The sequence below is a fragment of the Berghia stephanieae genome, chromosome 4 (genome assembly GCF_034508935.2).
Source record: "Berghia stephanieae isolate SIO BIC M18660-M18661 chromosome 4, UCSD_Bste_1.3, whole genome shotgun sequence".
Classification (NCBI taxonomy): Eukaryota; Metazoa; Mollusca; class Gastropoda; order Nudibranchia; family Aeolidiidae; genus Berghia; species Berghia stephanieae.
The window spans coordinates 21,649,158-21,671,439 of NC_088363.1; the positions used below are offsets into that span (position 1 = coordinate 21,649,158).

General features: G+C 36.1%; 1 protein-coding gene across 1 annotated transcript in view; it reads left to right on the forward strand.

The window, feature by feature from the left end:
• LOC144970224 (uncharacterized) overlaps window positions 1-20,246 on the forward strand; it is a 74,913-nt gene extending 54,667 nt beyond the window's left edge. Inside the window, exons 3-5 of the mRNA XM_078909641.1 lie at window positions 14,444-14,610; window positions 16,825-17,719; window positions 17,944-20,246. Of these exons, the coding sequence (XP_078765767.1) occupies window positions 14,444-14,610; window positions 16,825-17,073 (416 nt within the window). The 3' untranslated portion in view covers window positions 17,074-17,719; window positions 17,944-20,246. The remainder of the gene's footprint in view (window positions 1-14,443; window positions 14,611-16,824; window positions 17,720-17,943) is intronic.
• The last annotated feature ends 2,036 nt before the right edge of the window (window positions 20,247-22,282 follow it).

Sequence of the window (22,282 nt, forward strand, 5' to 3'; positions counted from 1 at the left end):
CATCCGCGTTTGTGAGTTGTTCTCACTAAACTGTATTAACCAGACTATAAAAGTTCATGGTTACACAGACTTTGTGTGTTGGTCCGTTATACTTCCGGATGGCAATGTTGTGAACTCCTTGGCCAAGCGCATTCTATCTATACAATTAAGTGATAACTACTCATAAAAACGGCTGGCGAAAAGACTATAACAAAGATCTATGTGACGTCAATTTCGTCCTATCTATAAGTACGTCAAATTGCCAGGCAAAACAAATGTAATACGCATTTAACAGGATGAGAAACCACCATTTATTTTAATTCTTATAGGATTCAATAGTCTGATGTTACGTCCGCCCAGCAACGAGCAGCTTGGTTCTGAATTAAGAAAATCGGTACTTTTTATTATTCATGTTGGCTAGAACATTTTCACATGTCATGTGACCACAATGTATAAAAGTCAAAATATGATCAGATTTATAATGTTTTCCTCCTCTTCTCGTCGGAGAAGTATTTAAGGGCGTCCGCCATTGTTCCGATAGTTTAGAACCAGTTACTAAGATAATATTCGTCATTACGAGGGAAGTGACGTCACGACTGTTGACGCCTATTATAAAACGTCTTATCTAAGGATCAGGTCCACCCCCAAAATATTACCTTTTTAAGACAAATTTTATGGACATTTTTATAAAAAAAATAATTTCATATTTTGTAATCATATTAGGGGAAGTGGCGAGGACAAGAAAAGGATTATAAACGAGTTCCCATCTCATTCAATCACATTGAAATTTGGGCCATTTTGGCTCGCAATTTCATTCTCTCTCCTTATGAAATTGAATAGCCATAACAGTGTTAAATCTCATAATGTTTAAATAACATAATGCCCATGTTATGGACAAGTATTCGTCTGGTTGAATAATACTGTTGATTAATGTCATGGTGATATTTTTTTACAGAATGTAATTTAATTCCCTAACGTCTGTCTATAGTATTTTATTATTATTATTATTATCATCATCGTCATCATCATCATCATCATCATCATCATCATCATCATCATCATCATCATCATCATCATCATCATCATCATTATTTTTTTTATTATTATTATTATTATTATTATTATTATTATTATTATTATTATTATTATTATTATTATTATTATTATTATTATTATCATTATTATCATTATTATTATTATTATTATTATTATTATTATTATCATTATTATTATTATTATTATTATTATTATTATTATTATTATTATTATCATTATTATCATTATTATTATTATTATTATTATTATTATTATTATTATTATTATTATTATTATTATTATTATTATTATCATTATTATCATTATATTATCATTATTATTATTATTATTATTATTATTATTATTATTATTATTATATTATTATCATTATTATTATTATTATTATTATTATTATTATTATTATTATTATTATATATTATATTATTATTATTATTATTATTATTATTATTATTATTATATTATTATATTATTATTATCATTATTATTATTATTATTATTATTATTAATTAATAATAATAATAATATAACGAGAAATGCCTCGATTACGACTGAAGCAGAGATTAATCAAATACACAATAATCTACGAATGACGAATCCGTGACACGCACTTTAATTTCCAACTAGGGTTTCATTTTTACCTTCCTGTAACGTTGTTTGCTTTGTTAACATCAAAAATTGTATAATGTAATATTTTTGGTTCAATTTCATTTCATTTTAATGTGTATTGCACCTTGAAATGGATTTCTTTTTTTTAATGTTTCAACTCTATCAACTCTTTGTGCGGCTATGTGGTCTAGTGGTATGACACTCGCTTTCGGATCGGAAGGTCCAGGGTTCGAGCCTCGCGCTCGGCGCATATTTGAGTCCTTGGAAAAGGCTCTTTACTCACATTCTCTCACCGTACTCAGGTGTAAAATGAGTACCTGGCCGTTAACAGCGTTGTCTTTGTCCGAAAAATTGTAATATCGCCTAACAGGCGCCATGTCCCGTCCTACATGTTAAATGTTGCTGTTGACCAGGGACCCCTTGTAAAGTGCTTTGAGCACATTAAGTGGATATTGCGCTATATAAAGCTCAATTTTTTTTAATGTATCAACTCTAAATTAAACTTAACATGTGAAAATGTTTTTAAAATAATTTTACAAATGATTTCTATGCATGTCTTTCCCTCTTCCCATTAAATTCTCACCGCGTTGATGCAATGTTTTGAGTATCTGCGATCTCGTTGTCTCTGTACAAAGTTTGTGAAAGACCAGCGTAATATAAGAATGACGAAGATTGATCCAACGATCGAGCCGCCCAATGGGTCTCTGCCTTAATCCTCCGGAAAGACGGCTTTGACTCGTGTTTTATCAGGTCAATCCCATCATTTCAGAATAGATAGAGAGTAGCAGGCGTAGAGATTTCCTTTATGTTATTGCCCTATTTTTTTATTAGAATAGGATTCAATAGTCGTAACGTCACTTCCTTCCTAATGACGCATGGTAACTTAGTAACACTGGCTCTAAACTATCGGAACAATGGCGGACGCCGTATGAAATATTTCTCCGGCGAGCATATAACGTATACAGAGGAAATAAAACACATACATTTGATCATGTTTTGACCTTTACACATTCTGATCACAAGGTATATGAAAAGTTCTAGCCAGCATGAAGAATAAAAAGTAATGATTTTCTTTGTTTAGAACCAAGATGGCCGCCGTTGCCAATCGGCGTGACATCAGACTACTGAATCCTATTATGCCATGACGGTTTCGATGCCCAATTAGGATCCTTTCGGAATTTTGTATGAAAAAGTAGTCCTCCAGAACCAATGGGTCCATTAAGCCGGAGATTGCCCCGAATTTCTATAGAGTGAAACGAGAAATAGCAATTACTTGCCACCCTTTTGATAGGACGCTATTTTATCGCAAAGTACTTTCCGTAAACAAAAACATCTCATCTTCACCCTTGATCGATCTTGGTCCCTTTATAAGTGATGCTTGTGCTCTGAGTTATCGGAAACCCATTTTTAAATAGATAGAATGAAGTTGACGTCACTCAGGTCTTTGTTATTGTTTTTTTTTTTTTTCATTCATGTTTATGAGTAATTTTCACTATATTGTATTAACCAGACTATAAACAACTAAAATTACACATAGTGTTGTGTGTTGGTCCGTTATATTTCTGGACGGCAATGTTGTGAGCTTCTTAGCCAAGCACAAACTATCTATAATCATTCCTTTAATACGATTCAATAGTCTGATGTCACGCCGTTGGCAACGGCGGCCACCTTGGTTCTAAACAAAGAAAACTTTACTTTTTATTCTTCATGCTGGCTAGAACTTTTCATATGCCTTGTGATCAGAATGTGTAAAAGTCAAAACATGATCAAATTTATGGGTTTGTTTTCCTCTGGATACCCTTTATGCTCGCCGGATAAATATTTCATACGGGCGTCCGCCATTGTTCCGATAGTTTAGAGCCAGTGTTACTAAGTTACCATGCGTCATTAGGAAGGAAGTGACGTTACGTCTGTTGAAGAGTATTGGATTCAGTAGTCTGCTGGCTAGAACTTTTCATTCCATTTTCATATGCCTTGTGATCAGAATGTGTAAAAGTCAATTATGTGGATTTTTTTTCCTCTGGATACGCTTTTATGCTCGCCGGAGAAATATTTCATACGGGCGTCCGCCATTGTTCCGATAGTTTAGAGCCAGTGTTACTAAGTTACCATGCGTCATTAGGAAGGAAGTGACGTTACGATTGTTGAAGAGTATTGTGAAGGAGTAGGAGAGGTGAATAACTGAAAACGTAGTGCATAAAGAAGTGATCCAAAACATGACTTCTACAGATTTGATGTTGTTCTAAAAAAAAAACTATTATGTGTTGGCTGGAGTCCTTACCTGGGGGGAAACAGTCAAATGTATAGTGTTAATTTTGGGAGATGACCAACAGACAAAGCTAACTGTAACCTTAAACTTTTATAGTCTGTTAGATGGACTTCAGCAAGAATTATCTCTCCACTTGCGGTCTAAATGTAACAACAAAGAGCTGAGTGACGTAACATTTATTTGATCTATGAAGAATTGGCCTGACTCAACTCTCTGTTATTGCTTTTAGACCACCAATTTGGTGATTAGTTCTCACTAGAACAATACCTCTCTCAAGATATAAACGTTTCAGGATGCAAATAGTTTTGTGCATTGATAGTACGTTTCATCTGGTGGGCAGATGTTGAGAGTATTTTGCATCGTACAAATACCATTGCCTTCGTGGACTCACAGGCTGGTCTTCATTACTTGAAAGTCACGTCACAAAATACTTCGACACAACCAGCATCAACAAGTGAATTTTGACACATTCTCAACATTACAACCTATGGAATCATTGAGTTTCCTTGAACACGACGAGGACTGACGACATGTCAATTATCTTGTGATCGTCGTCTTGTATTGTGACATAATTTTAGGGATGTCTGTGTCAGGGTATTCGGGTTTACAAAGGCTACGGTTATGACAGGGTAAGAGATGTGAGAAATAGGATTCATAGTCTGATGTCACGTCCGCCCAACAACGAGCAGCTTGGTTCTAAACAAAGAAAATCGGTACATAATCAGATTTATAATGTTTTTCTCCTCTGGCTGGATACACTTTTATGCTCGTCGGGAGAAGTATTTCATAAGGGCGTCCGTCATTGTTCCGATAGTTTAGAACTAGTTACTAAGTTACTATGCGTCATTACGAGGGAAGTGACGTCACGACTGTTGAAGCCTATTATGATTTGGAGAAAAAAATCAGTCTCGCCATTAAAGGGTCAAGACCAATGGAAATCTCTGACTTATAGAAAGTATGCGCTTGGCGAAGAAGCTCATAACATTGCCATCCGGGAGTATAACGGACCAACACACAAAACTGTGTGTATCCATGAACGTTTATAGTCGGGTTAATACAGTTCAGTGAGCATTACTCATAAACGCGGATGGCAAAAAACAAAAACAAAGACCTGAGTGACGTCATCTTCGAACTATCTATATCCTCCAATAGGTCATGAGGACTTACGCCAGAGTAATCACACAGCTGTCTTAACTCGATTACCTCATCTGCAGGTCAAACCAAGCGGCTTATTTACTACTGCACCAACAAACCAAAAAAAGGTAAACAAATGAGGATATGGAAAGATTGTGTGCAACATTCAGTCTTTTATTTGTATAAGACATTCGTGGTCAACAGTGAGGACAGAAGTGAACAAACATCTTAGTCTTTCTACTGATGTTATGGAATTAGGTAAATAAAAAAACCTCACAATATAGTCGGATATAGCGTACCAAAACACAAAACGATGTGTAACCTTAAACGTTTATAATCTGATTGACAGAATCTTATGAGAAATAATCATTAAAATCGTTGTCTCAAAACAATAACAAAGAGCTGAGTGACGTTAATTTCGTTCCTTCTATATAATATTCCTTAATATAATGTGTTCCGTTTGTGCAAGGCTTGTTGTGTGTAATTTGCCTCCATGAACATACAACATAGGTTGATTAATCGCTGTTTGTTCTATGCTAATGATGAATTACATTACACTATTAACAGGGCTGTGTTTGTGTTTATAAATACTGTGGTTATTTTAGTTGGCAAAACCAGGTTTATTAGTTACAATTGTCTGCAGTAAAATGTTTACGCGAGAATTAGTGTATTGTTATCTCTCTCTCTCTCTCTCTCTCTCTCTCTCTCTCTCTCTCTCTCTCTCTCTCTCTCTCTCTCTCTCTCTCTCTCTCTCTCTCTCTCTATTTCTGTGTGTGTGTGTGTGTCTCTTTTTTTTTTCTCCGTCTGTCTGTCTATTTCTCTGTGTGTGCGTGTGTATGTATGTTTGTGTGTGTGTGTGTGTGTGTCAATCTCTCTCACATTCACGCTTGTGTATATGGGTGTGTGTGTGTGTTTGTGTAATTGTTTTTATAGATAAATTCCTTAATGGATTGTTTATCTTTTAACAAATTCTGCCCGCCAGATCAAGCGAAGCAACACATAAAACTATGCGTAACTTTGAACGTCTATAAACGGATTGGTAGAATTTGTGAGATTGAAGTCTAAAAAAGGATTACAAAGAGCTAAATAAATCACCTTTATTCATTCTACATAGAACGTGCTGACGAATCACCCATTATGTATTTTTAGTTTTTAAAACATGTTTTTCTCTCCTTTTATCATGTTTTTATTGTTGTTCATAAACAACGTGTCTAAAGCACTGATCAAGTTCTAAAACTAAATAAAACATAAACAAACGTTAAAAGTCACCAAAAAAATTTCAGTTTTTCTGCTCGTCATCTGTTAATAGTTTTGACAATCTTTTCTTTTGATAAGATTATTATTGTGGTTCTTTTTGTGCATGTTTCTCAATCCTCTACAACGCATTCTTTCCTCTGTGTTTTACACCATCATTCTTGGCTCGGTATGTTTTGATGGAGGTGGTGTTTGTAAACACACAGTTGTGTCAATAAATTGTCTCTCTTCCTGTACATCTCTTTTATTTGATTACCCTTATTCTTTATTTTCTTTTACTCGTTCTCCCTTTGTGGCTTCCATATGTTAGGGTAAGATAGTAATAAAAAAAAAAGAGAAAATGAGAGAGAGAGAGAAAGAGAGAAAGAGAGAGAAAGCGAGAAAGAAAGAAAGAGAGAGAGAGAGAGAGAGAGAGAGAAAGAAATAAGAGAGAGAGAGAGAGAGAGAGATTGGAGGGGGGGGGGGTGATCATTTCTGATCATAGCCCTCGTCGATACCAAAAGAATTGCGCCACAACACAAGATGACGACCACTCAAAGAAAGTAAACAACGGGATAAGGATCTGAAATAAATGTGTATGAAACAGTGTCAGACAAAGCGCTTTGAGCACGTTCAGTGGATATTAACGCTCTATAAAAGCTCTCGTTTCTGTTGGGGGTTTTCTTTTTATATATAATTATTTAAATACAAAAAAAAAACATTCCAAAAATATCAGCTAGCCAATTGAAGAGTGATGAATTTTTTGGGATGGATTTTTGTTTTGTATCTCTCTCTCTCTCTCTCTCTCTCTCTCTCTCTCTCTCTCTCTCTCTCTCTCTCTCTCTCTTTTTTTTTCTTTCTTTCTTTGTTTCTTCCCCCCCCCCTCTCTCTCTCTCTCTCTCTCGCTCTCTCTCTCTCTTTCTTTCTTTCTCTCTCTTTCTTTCTCTTTCTCTCTATCTATCTACCTATCTATCTATCTATCTATCTTTCTCTATCTCTCTTTCTCTCTCTCTTTCTCTCTCGCTCTCTCTCTTTCTTTCTTTCTTTCTTTCTCTCTCTTTCTTTCTCTTTCTCTCTATCTATCTACCTATCTATCTATCTATCTATCTTTCTCTATCTCTCTTTCTCTCTCTTTCTCTCTCTCTCTCTTCTTTCTTCTTTCTCTCTCTTTCTTCTCTTCTCTCTCTCTCTCTTTCTTTCTCTTTCTCTCTATCTATCTACCTATCTATCTCTCTCTCTCTCTCTCTCTCTCTTTCTTTCTCTTTCTCTCTATCTATCTACCTATCTATCTCTCTCTCTCTCTCTCTCTCTCTTTCTTTCTCTTTCTCTCTATCTATCTACCTATCTATCTATCTATCTCTCTCTCTCTCTCTCTCTCTCTCTCTCTCTCTCTCTAGCACCGTTTGACACACATTTTGTTTTTCAGATCTGTATCTTGAACCAGTGCCTGCTCCTTAATTTGTCACTTTGATATTTTCAGAACAATGAGATGTATTCAATGACACAGCCAATAAGATATTTTTTATACATCGAGCACTACTTACGACAACTCATTTTTAGCTTTCTTTTTGTGATCCTCGACGTGGAGTAAAGTAAATGTTGAAGGATTGTCTGGCTATGAGTTCATGAAGACTCTGATCTGACATACCTACCTTAGACGGTGTGACTGGAATTTTTGCTATGTGCTTGAAGTCCGTAAAAGTGCAAAAAAAAAAAAAAGCAGGTGAAGTTGAATATAAGCTTCAGTCAATTCAACAAAGACAAATAATGCGAATATTTCAGGTTTTCTCTTCATCCAGCAAAGTGGACGAACGATGACCTTGGCATAAAATATGACAATGAATGCGCTGGGACAAAGTTTTAATCTGGCCCGAACAATGATAAACCTATCAAAATTTAATCGGACAAGTCGAATTAACTTTCTAAATCGTTATCATCATCAACAGCATCACCAATCATCATCATCATCATCATCATCATCATCATCATCATCATCATCATTATCGTCGTTATTATTGTTATTATTATTATAACAGAAGAAGAAGAAAGTGAGCTTTTATAGAGCAATATCCTCTAAAAGTACTCAAATCGCTTTACAAAGGTTCCACCAGTAACACGTAACATGTAGAACGAGACTTGACGCCTGTTAGGCGATAATTACAATGTTTTTAAGAAGAAGAAGAAGAGAAAAAAGAAAAGTTTTAAAATGTTATTACTATTTTTAAATCTTTAGGTCATAAAAACGTTCAATTCATTCTAACGATCGAGTAACCCTTTCCTTACCAACTATGGCAAAAATCGTCACATCCGTTACGATACGGACTACACTATTCTTATTCAAATTTGTTTCACAAATATCAAATATTGAAGAAAATCGTTGTTATATTTACAAGAACTCAACAAAATGATGTAATGCGTGCACTCATTGCTTTTAAAAAAATCAATTTGTTTGTTGGGTTCGTGTAACATGTCAATAAAGATTTGGAAAAACACCAGTAAAGAGAGATTTTAAAATGCACGTCCGAAAAACGTGGTAGCTTGTCAATTTCCATTATGATTTAGTCATTATGCATTGTATTACATCACACGTATATATATATATATAAGTTTCTATGTGGTCTTGTGGTGTGAAACTCGCCTTCGGATAGGAAATTCCTAGGTTCGAGTCAGTTCCGAACGGCTCATTGTGTAAAATGAGTACCTGGCCATTAACAGCGTTGTCTCTGTCGGAAAAACATTGTAATATCGCCTAACAGGCGCCATGTCTCGTCTTACATATGTAGTGTCGCTGTTGGCTAGGGACTTGGTTAGTGCGCTATATAAATGCTCAAGTTTATTCATGTGACCAACCGCCTCAAAACATTTTAATGTCGGAAAGATTTAGGATTGCCAAACGTTTGAGACATGGGTTAAGCTTATAATACAATTCAGTTACTTGAATAAAGATTTATCAAAATCCCATATCTTACATTCTGTTGTTTTTGGGGGGTTTATTGGGGTTTTTTTTTTTTTTTTTTGGTTTTTTTTTTTTTGAGGGGGGGGGGGGGGGGCTTGTCGGATTTTTGCATCTAGTTTACCTCAGTATAATACCGTTTTAGGCCGGTGTGTCACATAATGTATGTCACTTTCGACTCGTTTAGGGATCCCCTTATCTCACTCGACTCAGGTGTGAATGAGTATCTGGCTATAGGCAATGACAGATATTGTAAGAGTTACAAAAAGGGAGCCTAACAGGCGATTGTATAAAGAGAAAATAGCATAGTTCCATAATGCCCTGCTGCGAGAATAAATTAATGTCCATATTAACTTGTCTTATTTAGTTGGGAGAGCACTCGTTTCGCAAGTAAATAGAGTGATATCGGTCACGGTTGCAGTCGAGGTATTTTCCTGATTATGCGATAGAAACTGACTGGGCGGCCTCTTGTTGGACTACCTTTACATAATATTATATTGTTTGATATGTAATTGACTTGATTAAACCATAAAACAATATCCCGAGGTTTGTTCAGTCCTTGGGGGGGGGGGAGGGAGGGTGTTTTGTTACACATCATCCTTCCCTTACTGTCAGAGACAGGTGTCATGTCTCATTCTACATGTTTCGTGTTGCTGTTGGTCAGGGACTCTTTGTAAAGCGCTTTGAGCACGTTTAGTGGATATTGCGGTATATAAAAGTTTGATTTTTAAAGTTTAAAGGTTTCCCTTGATGCAAACCAGAGGTTGTCTTGGGGGGGGGGGGGGGAGAACTGTATAAACGTCTAAAGCAGTAGTCACCAATCTTTTTTACCTCTGTTCTGTCGTTCTCTGAAAACAACAATTTTTTTTTAAGTAGCCAGAAAAGTCGGCCTTAAAATATCGTTAAGATGATTCTCATCTTGTCAAAAAGTCCCAGGTTTGAGAGTTTTTGACAAGATGAGGGTCATTTCAATCGATCGATATATGAAGAACGAGTTTTGTTGCCATTTTTTGTTTTTAACGCGTATTTTATTCTTCACTGACCGATGGTGTTCAAGCGCTACTCACATAATCCCTGAAATAAAACTGATAACCAGACTCAGATAGTTAATGATATGGAAAGAAGTAAAATAATAATATGTCTCTTGTAATGTTAGATACCTGTTGATCCGCAAACCAGTGGTTAGTGAAGGACGTATCACCCTGTAACTAGTTTACCTAGGCAAGATAAGAAAATCTAATTTTACTACAGACTAGCGTAAAAGTAAAAATTTTAGGAGGCGTCCCCATAATTATCCTTTGTTTTTAAAAGCAGTTCAAGATTATATTTTTCTGGCACGCATCGGGTTTTTACTAAATGTGACCCTTCGCCTCAAAACGGTATTAAGTGGGGATAGTTAAGATGTTGAAAATTGTATTTATAGTCAGAAATATCAGACTTGTGTTGAGTTTGTATGTTTTATTGAGGAGAATGGATACCATATTTTAGGATGCTAATGCCAATAATTTATATTTTTGACCAGTTTAACATTTAATTCGGCTTTTAAGCATATGGTTCGTTCCGACACAATACCGTTTTGAGACGATGGGTCACAAATATAAATTTTTACGCCGAGACTAATGATATTCTGACCACAGTGATAATTCTTAATGACAAATCGTCTTATTTAAATATGGGGGGAGAGAGAGAGAGAGAGAGAGAGAGAGAGAGAGAGAGAGAGAGAGAGAGAGAGAGAGAGAGAGAGAGAGAGAGAGAGAGAGAGAGAGAGAGAGAGAAAGAAAGAAAGATAAAAGAATAAAAGAAAAAGTGAATTCATTTTGATAAGAAATAATAAAGGTGAGGTCATTGATGGGTATAGATAGAGTGAAGATGACGACACTCAGGTCTCTCTTATTGGTTTGTTTTCTGTTTTTTTTGTTGGGTTTTTTTTGTGTGTGTTCTCACTAAACTCCATTAACCAGACTATAAATGTTTAAGGTTACACATAGTTTTGTGTATTGGTCCGTTATACTTCCGGATGGCAATGTTGTGAGCTTCTGAGCCAAGCGCACACTATCTATAATGATAAGCTTATTGAACTCGTGTGTTTGAAATATTAAACTAGATAGTTCCCATTCGCGCGCTCCCAATGTCGTGCAGCGGCAAAAGGAACTCGTTCGAAGGAGTTCAAAAATCTAATATTGTCTAACGTTGAAAACATGAATATAAATCGAATATTCATTGTATGATTTTAAAAGGAAAGATAATAAACACCGACGATACTTGAAGCCATGTATATATCCTTCTTGTTATATACATGTCAATTTATCCATCTAAAAAAAGGTGAGCTTTTATATAGCGCAATATCCACTAAACGTGATCAAAGCCCTTTACAAGGGGTCCCTGGCCAACAGCAACATTAAACATTTAGTTCCGGGCATTACGCCTGTTAGGCGATATTACATTTTTTTTTTGGACAGAGACAACGCTGTTAACGGCCAGGTACTCATTTTACACCTGAGTACGGTGAGAGAATGTGAGTAAAGACCCTTTTCCAAGGACTCAACTATGCGCCGAGCGAGGCTCGAACCCATTACCTTCCGATCTGAAAGCGAGTGTCATATCACTAGACAGCATTGCCGCACAAATGTGTCTCAGCAATGTGTACCGATGCGTCTCTCTGTATGTGAGTGCATAGATCTCCGGTTCTTTCCTTAAATTATTTTGAACAAATTTGTTCGATGTTCAATCATGATGAACTCGACATGTGATGTCTGTCGTGTTAGCTGTCTGCTGGTTTCGAACATGTTGGTTTTTCATTTTATTTCTTTTAATGTCACTTTGCTCCTGAATAAGCAAAGCAGTGCGTTTTGTCGATGTAAAAAGTTTGTTTCAATAAGAAAGAAAAGTGCGATGTAAATAAAAAAACGGATTCCTTTTTCATTGAAAGTGTAAAACCATTCCTTCGGAGGACTGGATACATACATTGTGTAATTCATCGTCTCGTGTCAGAGTGATGATATCTTATTTCTTATCTAAATATATGCTGGTCGTCAAGAAAGACCATACATCTTTCACATTTACGTCCTTTTACGATATCCTAAGAATCTGCCTATAGATAGTATGCAGATGACGTCACTTTGTTATTGTTTTTGCCATCCGCGTTTGTGAGTTGTTCTCACTAAACTGTATTAACCAGACTATAAAAGTTCATGGTTACACAGAGTTTGTGTGTTGGTCCGTTATACTTCCGGGTGGGAATGTTGTGAACTCCTTGGCCAAGCGCATTCTATCGATAGGGAATGAGATTAGCGGAAGAGTAGCGTCCCTTGATTGGACGTCACCCATAGTCTGTGACGTCACAGACTATGGGTGACGTTCAATCAAGGGACGCTTCTCTTCCGCTAATCTCATTCCCTATACATTTTGCTACTAAAATAATCATGCCACCCAATGATCCAATATGTAACCGTTTCATTATTGGCCCCCGAAGGACTGGTTACACACAGACACACTCACACACACACACACACACACACTACATTTCCAAGGATTTTAGAACCTGAAAAGTAGAAGGTGTGACGTCACGATTTTTCTCCCCTATACCAGATTATTATTTGTTTGCTTTATTTTTAAAAACATGGAATTCTGTTAACTTAAGGGAACTCTGTGTAATTCAACAAACGATTGTAGTTCAATCATACGTTATTGGATTTTTAGTCTGGGTGTGGGAGTTGATGATATTATAGTTATAACACATTGATTGGTCACGATCATCGCTCCAACTTACCCTCACATTCAACGTCATTTCGAGGGACAGGTCAAGTGGGGAGAAAAGGCCATTTTTTAGGGTCTTCCAACTTGAATCGCGACACATCAATGTAGTCAGGGGAAATAACTGTAATTAATTGACGTCTCCTTCATTCACAGGACGAGTATTCGACCCTTGCTCTTGTCGCGGAAATTGCTGCGGCCAATCATTCTTTATTCAACCATTCAACCACCCCCCCCCCCCCCCCCCCCCCCCCCCCCCCCCCCCCCCCCCCCCCCCCTTCCCTTACTCCTCCTCTACATTTCTGAATCACACATAGTCTCTCTCTCTCTCTCTCTCTCTCTCTCTCTCTCTCTCTCTCTCTCTCTCTCTCTCTCTCTCTCTCTCTCTCTCTCTCTCTCTCTCTATCCCCTGTATATCTATCTATCTATATATCTATCGATCCCTCTCATATTATCTCTTTCTTAGTATTATTTATTTTCTTCAGCAGCTCTCTCTCTCTCTCTCTCTCTCGCTCTCTCTCTCTCTCTCTCTCTCTATCTATCTATCTATCTATCTATATATCTATCTATCTATCTCTCCCTCTCTCCCTCTCTCTCTCTGTCTCTCTCTCTCTCTCTCTCTCTCTCTCTCTCTCTCTCTCTCTCTGCTCCCCCCTCAGGTTTAATCAAAGGTTAATTGCGGGCTTACGGGTGGTAATTCCAATTACATGGACACACCCTCGGATTTTCCCTGTCTAAAACCAGTCTTTGAAATGAGAGTGGATGAAGTGGGAAGGAGAACCAACTTCTTTTTTCTTTGGAACTCAATAATGATTTACTTTGTAGCAGCAACCATGGTTGTATTGTTCATTGTTAGCCGATAAATTAATTGTCCGTAATTATGATTCTTTGCTAATCGCATTATTTAGTAATGGAAGGGCGTGTTTGAACTAAAGGAGATGGTTTTGTTTGTTGTCTTTGTTCTTTGGTGTTGCTTTTTGTTGTTGTTGTTGTTGGTTATTTTTAAGGTGGGGTGTGGGGGGAAGGTTGTACTGTTGTTTTGGGATATTTTTTTTTCAATGTCCTCTCTCTCTCTCTCTCTCTCTCTCTCTCTCTCTCTCTCTCTCTCTCTCTCCTCTCTTCCTCTTCTATCTTCTCTCTATCTCTACTTCCTCTATCTATCTATCTATCTTCTCATCTATCTATCTCTCTCATCTCTATCTATCTCTCTCTATCTATCTCTCTCTATCTATCTATCTCTCTCTACTATCTATCTATCTCTATCCTTCTATCTATCTATCTCTCTCATCCATTACTCTCTTCATCTATCTATCTATCTCTCTCTATCTATCTCTCTCTCTATCTCTCTCTCTCTCTCTCTCTCTCTCTCTCTCTCTCTCTCTCTCTCTCTCTCTTAAGATCCGCAATTTCGGACAGTCGAGTTTAATATATATCTTCTTTATCTATCCATATGTGTCCAGGTCCAAGCAGCCTTGTGCCATTATCAGTGGGTATCCAGGTGGAGGAGGTCATCATCGTCTTTCTCATCGTCGTCTTCTGGATACTGGCGGTGGCGGCATTCCGTAGGAAGTGGGACAGTATAAGGATTATGCAGCCCATGGAACCAAGATACAAACACATACCAAAGGTAAGTAAGATATAAATTGTCTTTAGAAATTTATAGCTTCATGGAACTGTGGAGCCGAATGTATTGCTTTGTCCTGTGGGGTTGAATAGTTTCAATTTCTTGATACCACCTGGATAGGACGTTGGCAAATCATCATGTATATTCTGACAGAGTTGGTATAATATGAAGTTTTTCGATCTGCGCTGGTTGGACTTGACCATTTATGTATTATAATATATATAAACTAAAGATGCTCAAATTGCAAGTAGCAGTAGTAGTAGTAGTAGTAGTAGTAGTAGTAGTAGTAGTAGTAGTAGTAGTAGTAGTAGTAGTAGTAGTAGTGGCAGCAGCAGCAGCAGCAGCAGGGAGTAGTAGTAGTAGTAGTAGTAGTAGTAGTAGTAGTAGTAGTAGTATAGTATAGTAGTAGTAGTAGTATAGTAGTAGTAGTAATAGTAATAGTAGTAGTAGTAGTAGTAGTAGTAGTAGTAGTAGTAGTAGTAGTAGTAGATGTTGTTGTTGTTGTTGTTGAAGTAGCAGTAGTAGTAGATGTTGTTGTTGTTGTTGTTGTTGAAGTAGCAGTAGTAGTAGTAGTAGTAGTAGTAGTAGTAGTAGTAGTAGTAGTAGTAGTAGTAGTAGTAGTAGTAGTAGGTGTAGTAGTAGTAGTAGTAGTAGTAGTAGTAGTAGAGTAGTATAGTAGTAGTATAGTAGTATAGAGATGAAGAAGAAGAGAGAAGAAGAAGAAGAAGAACTAGATGACGACGACGATGATGATGATGATGATGATGATGATGATGATGATGATGATGATGATGATGACGATGATGATGTATTGCATAAGACCGATTCACACTACAATAATTAGAGTGTCAATGAGAGCATTGAAGTGGACATCCCGTGCAGCCATAATCAATGGCCTGTTGAGTGCATGAAGGGTGAAGGGAAATTGTTAACTCATTATTCCCCAATGTCGATTATTAATGGCGAGATGTCCATATTCTCCCAGATCCGACTGGGGGCGGCGACTTCCCTTCGCGATCGATGAAAGGTGCTAAAAGCTTTTAACGTTTCACATTAGGGTAAATTGGTGTAATTTCTCCGTAACAACGATAATAAGAGACTCGGATAATTGGGAAGAGGCATAATATAATTTTTACACAGACCCCCCCCCCCGTATTGCGGCTATGTGGTCTTGTGGTATGACACTCGCTTTCGGATCGGAAGGGCCTGGGTTCGAGCCTCGCTCGGTGCATAGTTGAGTCCTTGGAGAAGGCTCTTTACTCACATTCTCTCACCGTACTCAGGTGTAAAATGAGTACGTGGCCGTTAACAGCGTTAAAGCTCTGCCCCCCCCCCCCCCCAAAATGTAATTTCGCCTAACAGGCGTCATGTCTCGTCCTAAGCATTATATGTCGCTGTTGGCCAGGGACCCCTTGTAAAGCGCTTTGATACGTTTAGTGGATATTGCGCGATATAAAAGTTCAATAATATTGTGTAGTTTGATATGGACAACTACTGTCTATTGTGAGCTTTTGGTTTGAGCATTGTTTACCTAATCTTATCAAGTTTCATTGATTGCTGTGTTGGGGAGTATGGGCAAAATCAATTACTAAGAGATGAATAATGTCAATTTCATTCCTTCTATAGAGAAAGTTGAAGAACATAAATCTAGTGAGAAAAACACGGGGCCGCAACAACAAAATAATTCCATCATACAAAAGAACCGAATCATGCCTGAATTCATTCTTTCCCTCTACAATTAAACTTTAGAACAACCTCCGGAGGACATCGCATAAATAAGCTCCTACAAGATATTTACGCGCCGCTGAGAACTCAAAAATCCGAATTTCTGAATGTCATGCATGTACTTGTGTATGTCTACATCATTTTCGTGTACGAATGCGTGAAGGAGAAAAAGAGAAGATGAAATTGTAAACTGTGGAAACAATCCTCAAACAGCTGGGGCTACTAAAGAACGACGACGACGATGATGATGATGATGTTGATGATGATGATGATGATGATGACGATGATGATGATGATGATGATGATGATGATGATGATGATGATGATGATGATGATGATGATGATGATGATGATGATGATGATGATGATGATGATGATGATAATTTACTCTTTATAGTTTCGTTTCGTTTTGACAGCATTCTAGTATTCATAGACGATTGTCGTTCTGATTACATTTTTCTTTTTTCTTTTTTTTTTTTATTGTCTTTCCAGAATCTGGACTCGGTGAAAGTGGTGAAGCGGGCCCAGGATAGCGTTATCTACAAAAGCTACAGCCGGAAGATGTCGACGACGATGGTGGCGAGGGAGAACCGCCACCTCCAGCGGACGCTAACAATGCCTTGTATGAACACGCTCCCCTCATTCCACGAGGCTCTTGGAGCCAGCGCGAGTCCGGGCCTAAAAAGAATGAAGCAGACCCTGCCAACAATACACATGGAAGAAGTCACCACCGAGATGTGATCTTGCTGCCTCTCTGCTGTTGCTGCTGCTGTTGCTGCCATTGTTGTTGTTGTTATTGTTGTTATTGTTGTTTGTTGTTGTTGTTGTTGTTGTTGTTATTGTTGCTGTTGGTAATATTGATATTGTTGTTATTGATGTCGTTGCTGTTTTGTTTTTGTTTTTTGTTTTGGGGGGGGGGGTTGTTGTTTTTCTTCCTTTTTTTGTGTGTGTTTTTTTGTTTTTTGTTTTTTCTCATTTTAGTGGGTTTTTTGTGTTTTTTTTTGGTGTTATTGTTGTTACCGTCTTATTCGTTGCTGTCCTTATTGTCACTGTACTTATCGTTTTCGTTCTTTCCCTTATTCATAATCGTCCTCTATTCTTCCTCTTAATTTGAAAGGGGGGGGGGGGGGGGGTTGTTTGTTGTTTTTGTTTTTTCCTCTTCCACATTTCCGTTTCTCATTCACTTGATGAGATTTCCTGTTTTCTACCTCCTCCCCCATCCCTTACTTTACATATTTCTTCCTTTTATTTTTCTCTTCCTCCTTTCTCTATTTCTGATATTATTTTTGAATTTAACTTTCTAATTACTAATTGCTACATCTGATATTCGAAGTATGTACATATTTATTATCATCTATCATCGTAGGATTCATCCTAATCATAATTTGTGTACCGTCAACCGGGGTTACTTAGACCATCCGGGGTTACTTAGGCCACATAGTAGAATAAAAAAAGGTTGCTTTTTAAAAAGTTAAAATCATGAGTGCTTATTAGATCTCTTGGGTTCTAATTATTCAAAAGATAAAAACTACATATAATTTATCTTTTAAAATAAGCAATTTTGTTTTTAGTAAGTGGCCTAAGTTACCCGGGTGGCCTAAGTAGCCCCAGTTGACTGTATATAAAACGAAAATAATGAGGAACGTCATTGGGCATTTATTTTTTTACTTCCCCCAACCCAAACCATAAGTCGTATCCTAGGTGACATATTGTTGAAGGTCTGATAACAGAACGCAAAATTGGGCTTGATTTAACGTTGTTGTAATGGACAACATTTTGATTTGGTTTGAGAGTATATCCATTACAACATTGCGCCCGTAGCAAGCTGGGTTATCAGACCTGTTAATAAATATACGTCGGTCGTGTCGTGTAAAGAAATATATGTGACCAACCATCTCAGTCGGAATTATGCTGAGATGGACCTGTGATTAAAATTGCATTAAAAGCTTAATTGTTGTTTTTTTTTTTTTTTAAACTGAACCAAACAAATTGCCTTCATTGAGGAAAAAGAATTTATAACTTCTAAAAAAACCATGATATTTCCTAATTTTGACTTAAATGTCAGTCCCTTGATCTCATTTATTCCGACATAATACCGTTCTGAGGCGATGAGTCATATACGGCGTGCACACATTTGCAGGTCTGATAACGGAAGACAATTATGGGCTTGTTTTAACTGTGTTGTCATGAAAAATATTTCGCGTTGGTTTGTGAGTTTTCCGTTACAACAATAAGCCCATAATCATTTGGCTATCAGATCTGCAAATAAGCACACGTCGGTTATATATAATCAGCTATTTATAACATGGCAGAAATATTTTGTGATTTGCGCAAAGCATTAAAACGGTCTCCAGAAGCATGGCCTTGTTATTATTTTTAATGGCATATTTCACTTGCGATTGTTGACCAAATATTTATTAACGTACACATTTTATATGCGAAGAAAAAGCATTGACAAAAACAAAAACAAAAAAAAAAAAAACAAACAAACAAACAATGGCCTAATAGATAAAAAAAAAACCACGTAATGTACGATTCTTACACTCCTGCTTTTTTTGGAATTCCGGACGTGTTCCCAATTGCTGCTCGAGCTTGTGAGTGCGCATTGGGAAAATAGTTCGAATTCCGAAACGCATGAATGTAAGAAATTCTGGTTTCGTATTCGTAATCATTGAATAAAAGACATTTTCAAAAATATTTAAATGGTACTTATTTTTATTTAATCTCTGATTTTATTGAAATTAAACGCTTGATAATCTGCCGTCATAAATGGTTATTGTAAACATGATATCATTACGAATTACTATTTTGGGGAGGGGTAGAGTAATGTCCGTTTTAACACGTCCTTCAACAAAACCAACTCTCTTTTATCATAATGACAGTATCATCAAACCCCATCTTTATCACAGTTGTCATTAAGACATCATGACTACCATCATCTCATTATCCTTATCAGGTTCATCGCAACCACCACCTCCGCAAATTTCAGCATCATAGTGTTGTCGTCATCGTCGTCGATATTGTCATAATCAACATTATCACCATCATCAGATTATTATCATTATAGTTACCACCACTATCATCTCCATCGTCATGATCATCAATCATGATAATATTATTACACTTATCAAAATCATTATAGTAATCGTGGTGAAACTTGACATTTTATAAATACAACGTGCAAATCGTACCATGTTCTATTTTATGCTTGTATATCAAATTAATATTTGTCTCTAAAACTCAAATTGTTATTCTCGTATCAAAAGTATTTCTTAAAGCACAGTTAATTCCGCTTAATCCAACAATTCATTTGAATATCTAGCTAGGTTAGATATAAACTGTCACATGATTTTAAATAATGGAATACCAGATATCATCCATGCTCAGTTTGCTCTAAAATGCCATGGGAAAAGTGCAAAAAAATAACGATAAGTATTGAATTGTAAGCTTTAATTTATTATACGAAGACAGATACTATGGACGTTTCGGGTTTCCCCATTATCAACAAAACACGACGAATAAAACACTAAGGACAAATGAGATTGGGGAAAAGTACATCAAACTAACAAAACAAAGAGATAAGGCTCGATAAATAGATGAAAACACTTTTGTTTGCGGCTATGTGATCCTGTGGTAAGACACTTGCCCTCGAATCGAAAGGTCCAGAGTGCGAGTTCTGCTCTGAGCGACGCATGGTTCAGTCCTTGGAAAAGACTCTTTACTCACATTCTCTCATCGTACTCAGGTGTAAAATGAGTACCTGGCCGTTAACAGCGTTGTCTCTGTAATATCGCCTAACCGGCGTCATGCCCCGTTCTACATTTTAAGCGTAGCTGTTGGCTAGGGACTCCTTGTAAAGCGCTTTGAGCACGTTTAATGGATATTGCTTTATATAAATGTTCCAAAAAAAAAAATTTTTTTTTAACTTTTCTCGAAACAATGACGGTTTATCGAAAGTGTTTCAGATATTTCATGATAATATAATATTATTATTGAAAGCTTCCGTTTTCACTTGAATTAGAACCAGATAAATGACTCTTCCGTAACGTCTTCATATTTAACGTCACACATAGAAGTATTCATAATTCTAAGAGGTTGTTATATTCGAATCTCTGCTAAGTAAAGTTATGTGCGAATTTTGTAAATATTTATTACGTATGTGACTATCTACGTGAAAATAAGCCCACGTCGCTACGTGACAATTCCAGTGTGTATGGGTCATAATATTAAATTTGGCAATGAAGAGATATATACCTCATTTTGTTGCATTCTTTCTCCCTTATTTTGGAAATGAAAAAATAAAACAAGGAAGTAATACATGTATAGATGTTCGGCTCAGGGAAAAGTTGAAATGTTTTTGTTTTGATTTGTTTTGATTCTTTTGTTTTTGGATGGGGGGGGGGGGTTGTTCTGATTTTGTTTGATTTTTGTTTTAACTTTTGTTTTTGTTTCTATTTGTTTTTGTTTTTCGGTTTTGTTTTGTTTTTGTTTTTTTGTGTTTTTGTTTGTTTTTTCTTTTTTGTTTGTTTTTGTTTTTGTTTTGTTGTGTTTTTTTTTGTTTGTTTTTTTGGTTGTTGTGTTTGTTTTTTTTTTTGTTTGTTTTTTTGTTTTGTTTTTTGGTTTTTTTTTTTTTGGCTTGTTTTGCTTTTTTAATCTTACCCTTTGAGTATATATTTGAAAAGTGGCATTTTGGACAGTGTCGATAAATAAAGCAAAAAAACAAAAACAAAAACAAAAAAAAAAAATATCAAAAATTCTAAATAAACCAGCCTTTCTTCACTGGGGACCATCATTTCTTTCTTTTCTCTTGTTTTCTTGTCACTTTCAGTGGTTTTAATTACACATTGCAAAGTGTCTGCTTGGAATATTTCGATTTTCTGAACACTCTTTACCCTTTAGATCAACACTGTTTCTTCCCCCCACCCCACCAAACCACTTCTCCGTTCTAATCTTCTTCTTTTTCAGATTATATATATATATATATATATATATATATATATATATATATATATATATATATATATATATATATATATATATTATTTGTTTTGGATAACTAAAGTCATATCATTTTCATTTGTGATATCTGTAATGGTTTCATGTTGGTTTCTTTTCTCTTATTTTAATCAGATTTTATAAAATTCTAATTTCATCTGGGGTTGTTTTTTTTTATGTATGGTTTTGTTTAAATTTGATTGATCTATTTACATATTTACTCATTTATATACTTATTTCATTATATTATATTCTTTCATTTATTTAAACTTTGCGCGAAGCCACAGATTTGAGAGTTTTTGCCAAGATGGCCATTTAAATCGATCGATATTTGATGGACGAATTTTCTGGCCAAATTTTAAAATACCCATTTTTACAGAGTACGGCAGTTAACTGGTTGATTAAAAGATTGAATTTATTCATTCCGACATCCCGATAGGATACTGGATAGAGACGGTGGGTAACACTCCATCGAAACACGCTGACAGAGGTCTGATCAAAAGTACATAATAAATAAAAATGAAAATAACAGCTTCAAAAAAAAAATAATAAAGAACAAAATACCAAACACAGGACGTTTCGGGCTTAAAACCCTTCGTCATCCAACAACAACAACAAAAAAAAAAACTATAAAGATATAAATCGCTGTCGTCGATCTGAAATTTAGTAATGTATTTACGTCTTTATTGTACTTTTTTGTTGTTGGTGGCTGATGAAGGGTTTTGAGCTCGAAACGTTTGGTATTTGGTTCTTTTTTTAAGCTGTTATATTCATTTTTGTTTAATTACTTTTTACAGTCCACAGCTTCTAGCAGCTTTGTATCACAGAGGTCTGATAATGATGTTGAACATACCTAGTGTATGGGTAAATATTTTGTATTTCATTTGTGAACTGATCAATTATATCTACTTACTTGCAATTGAATAGTGCGAGTCATTGTGCATAACTATTTGTT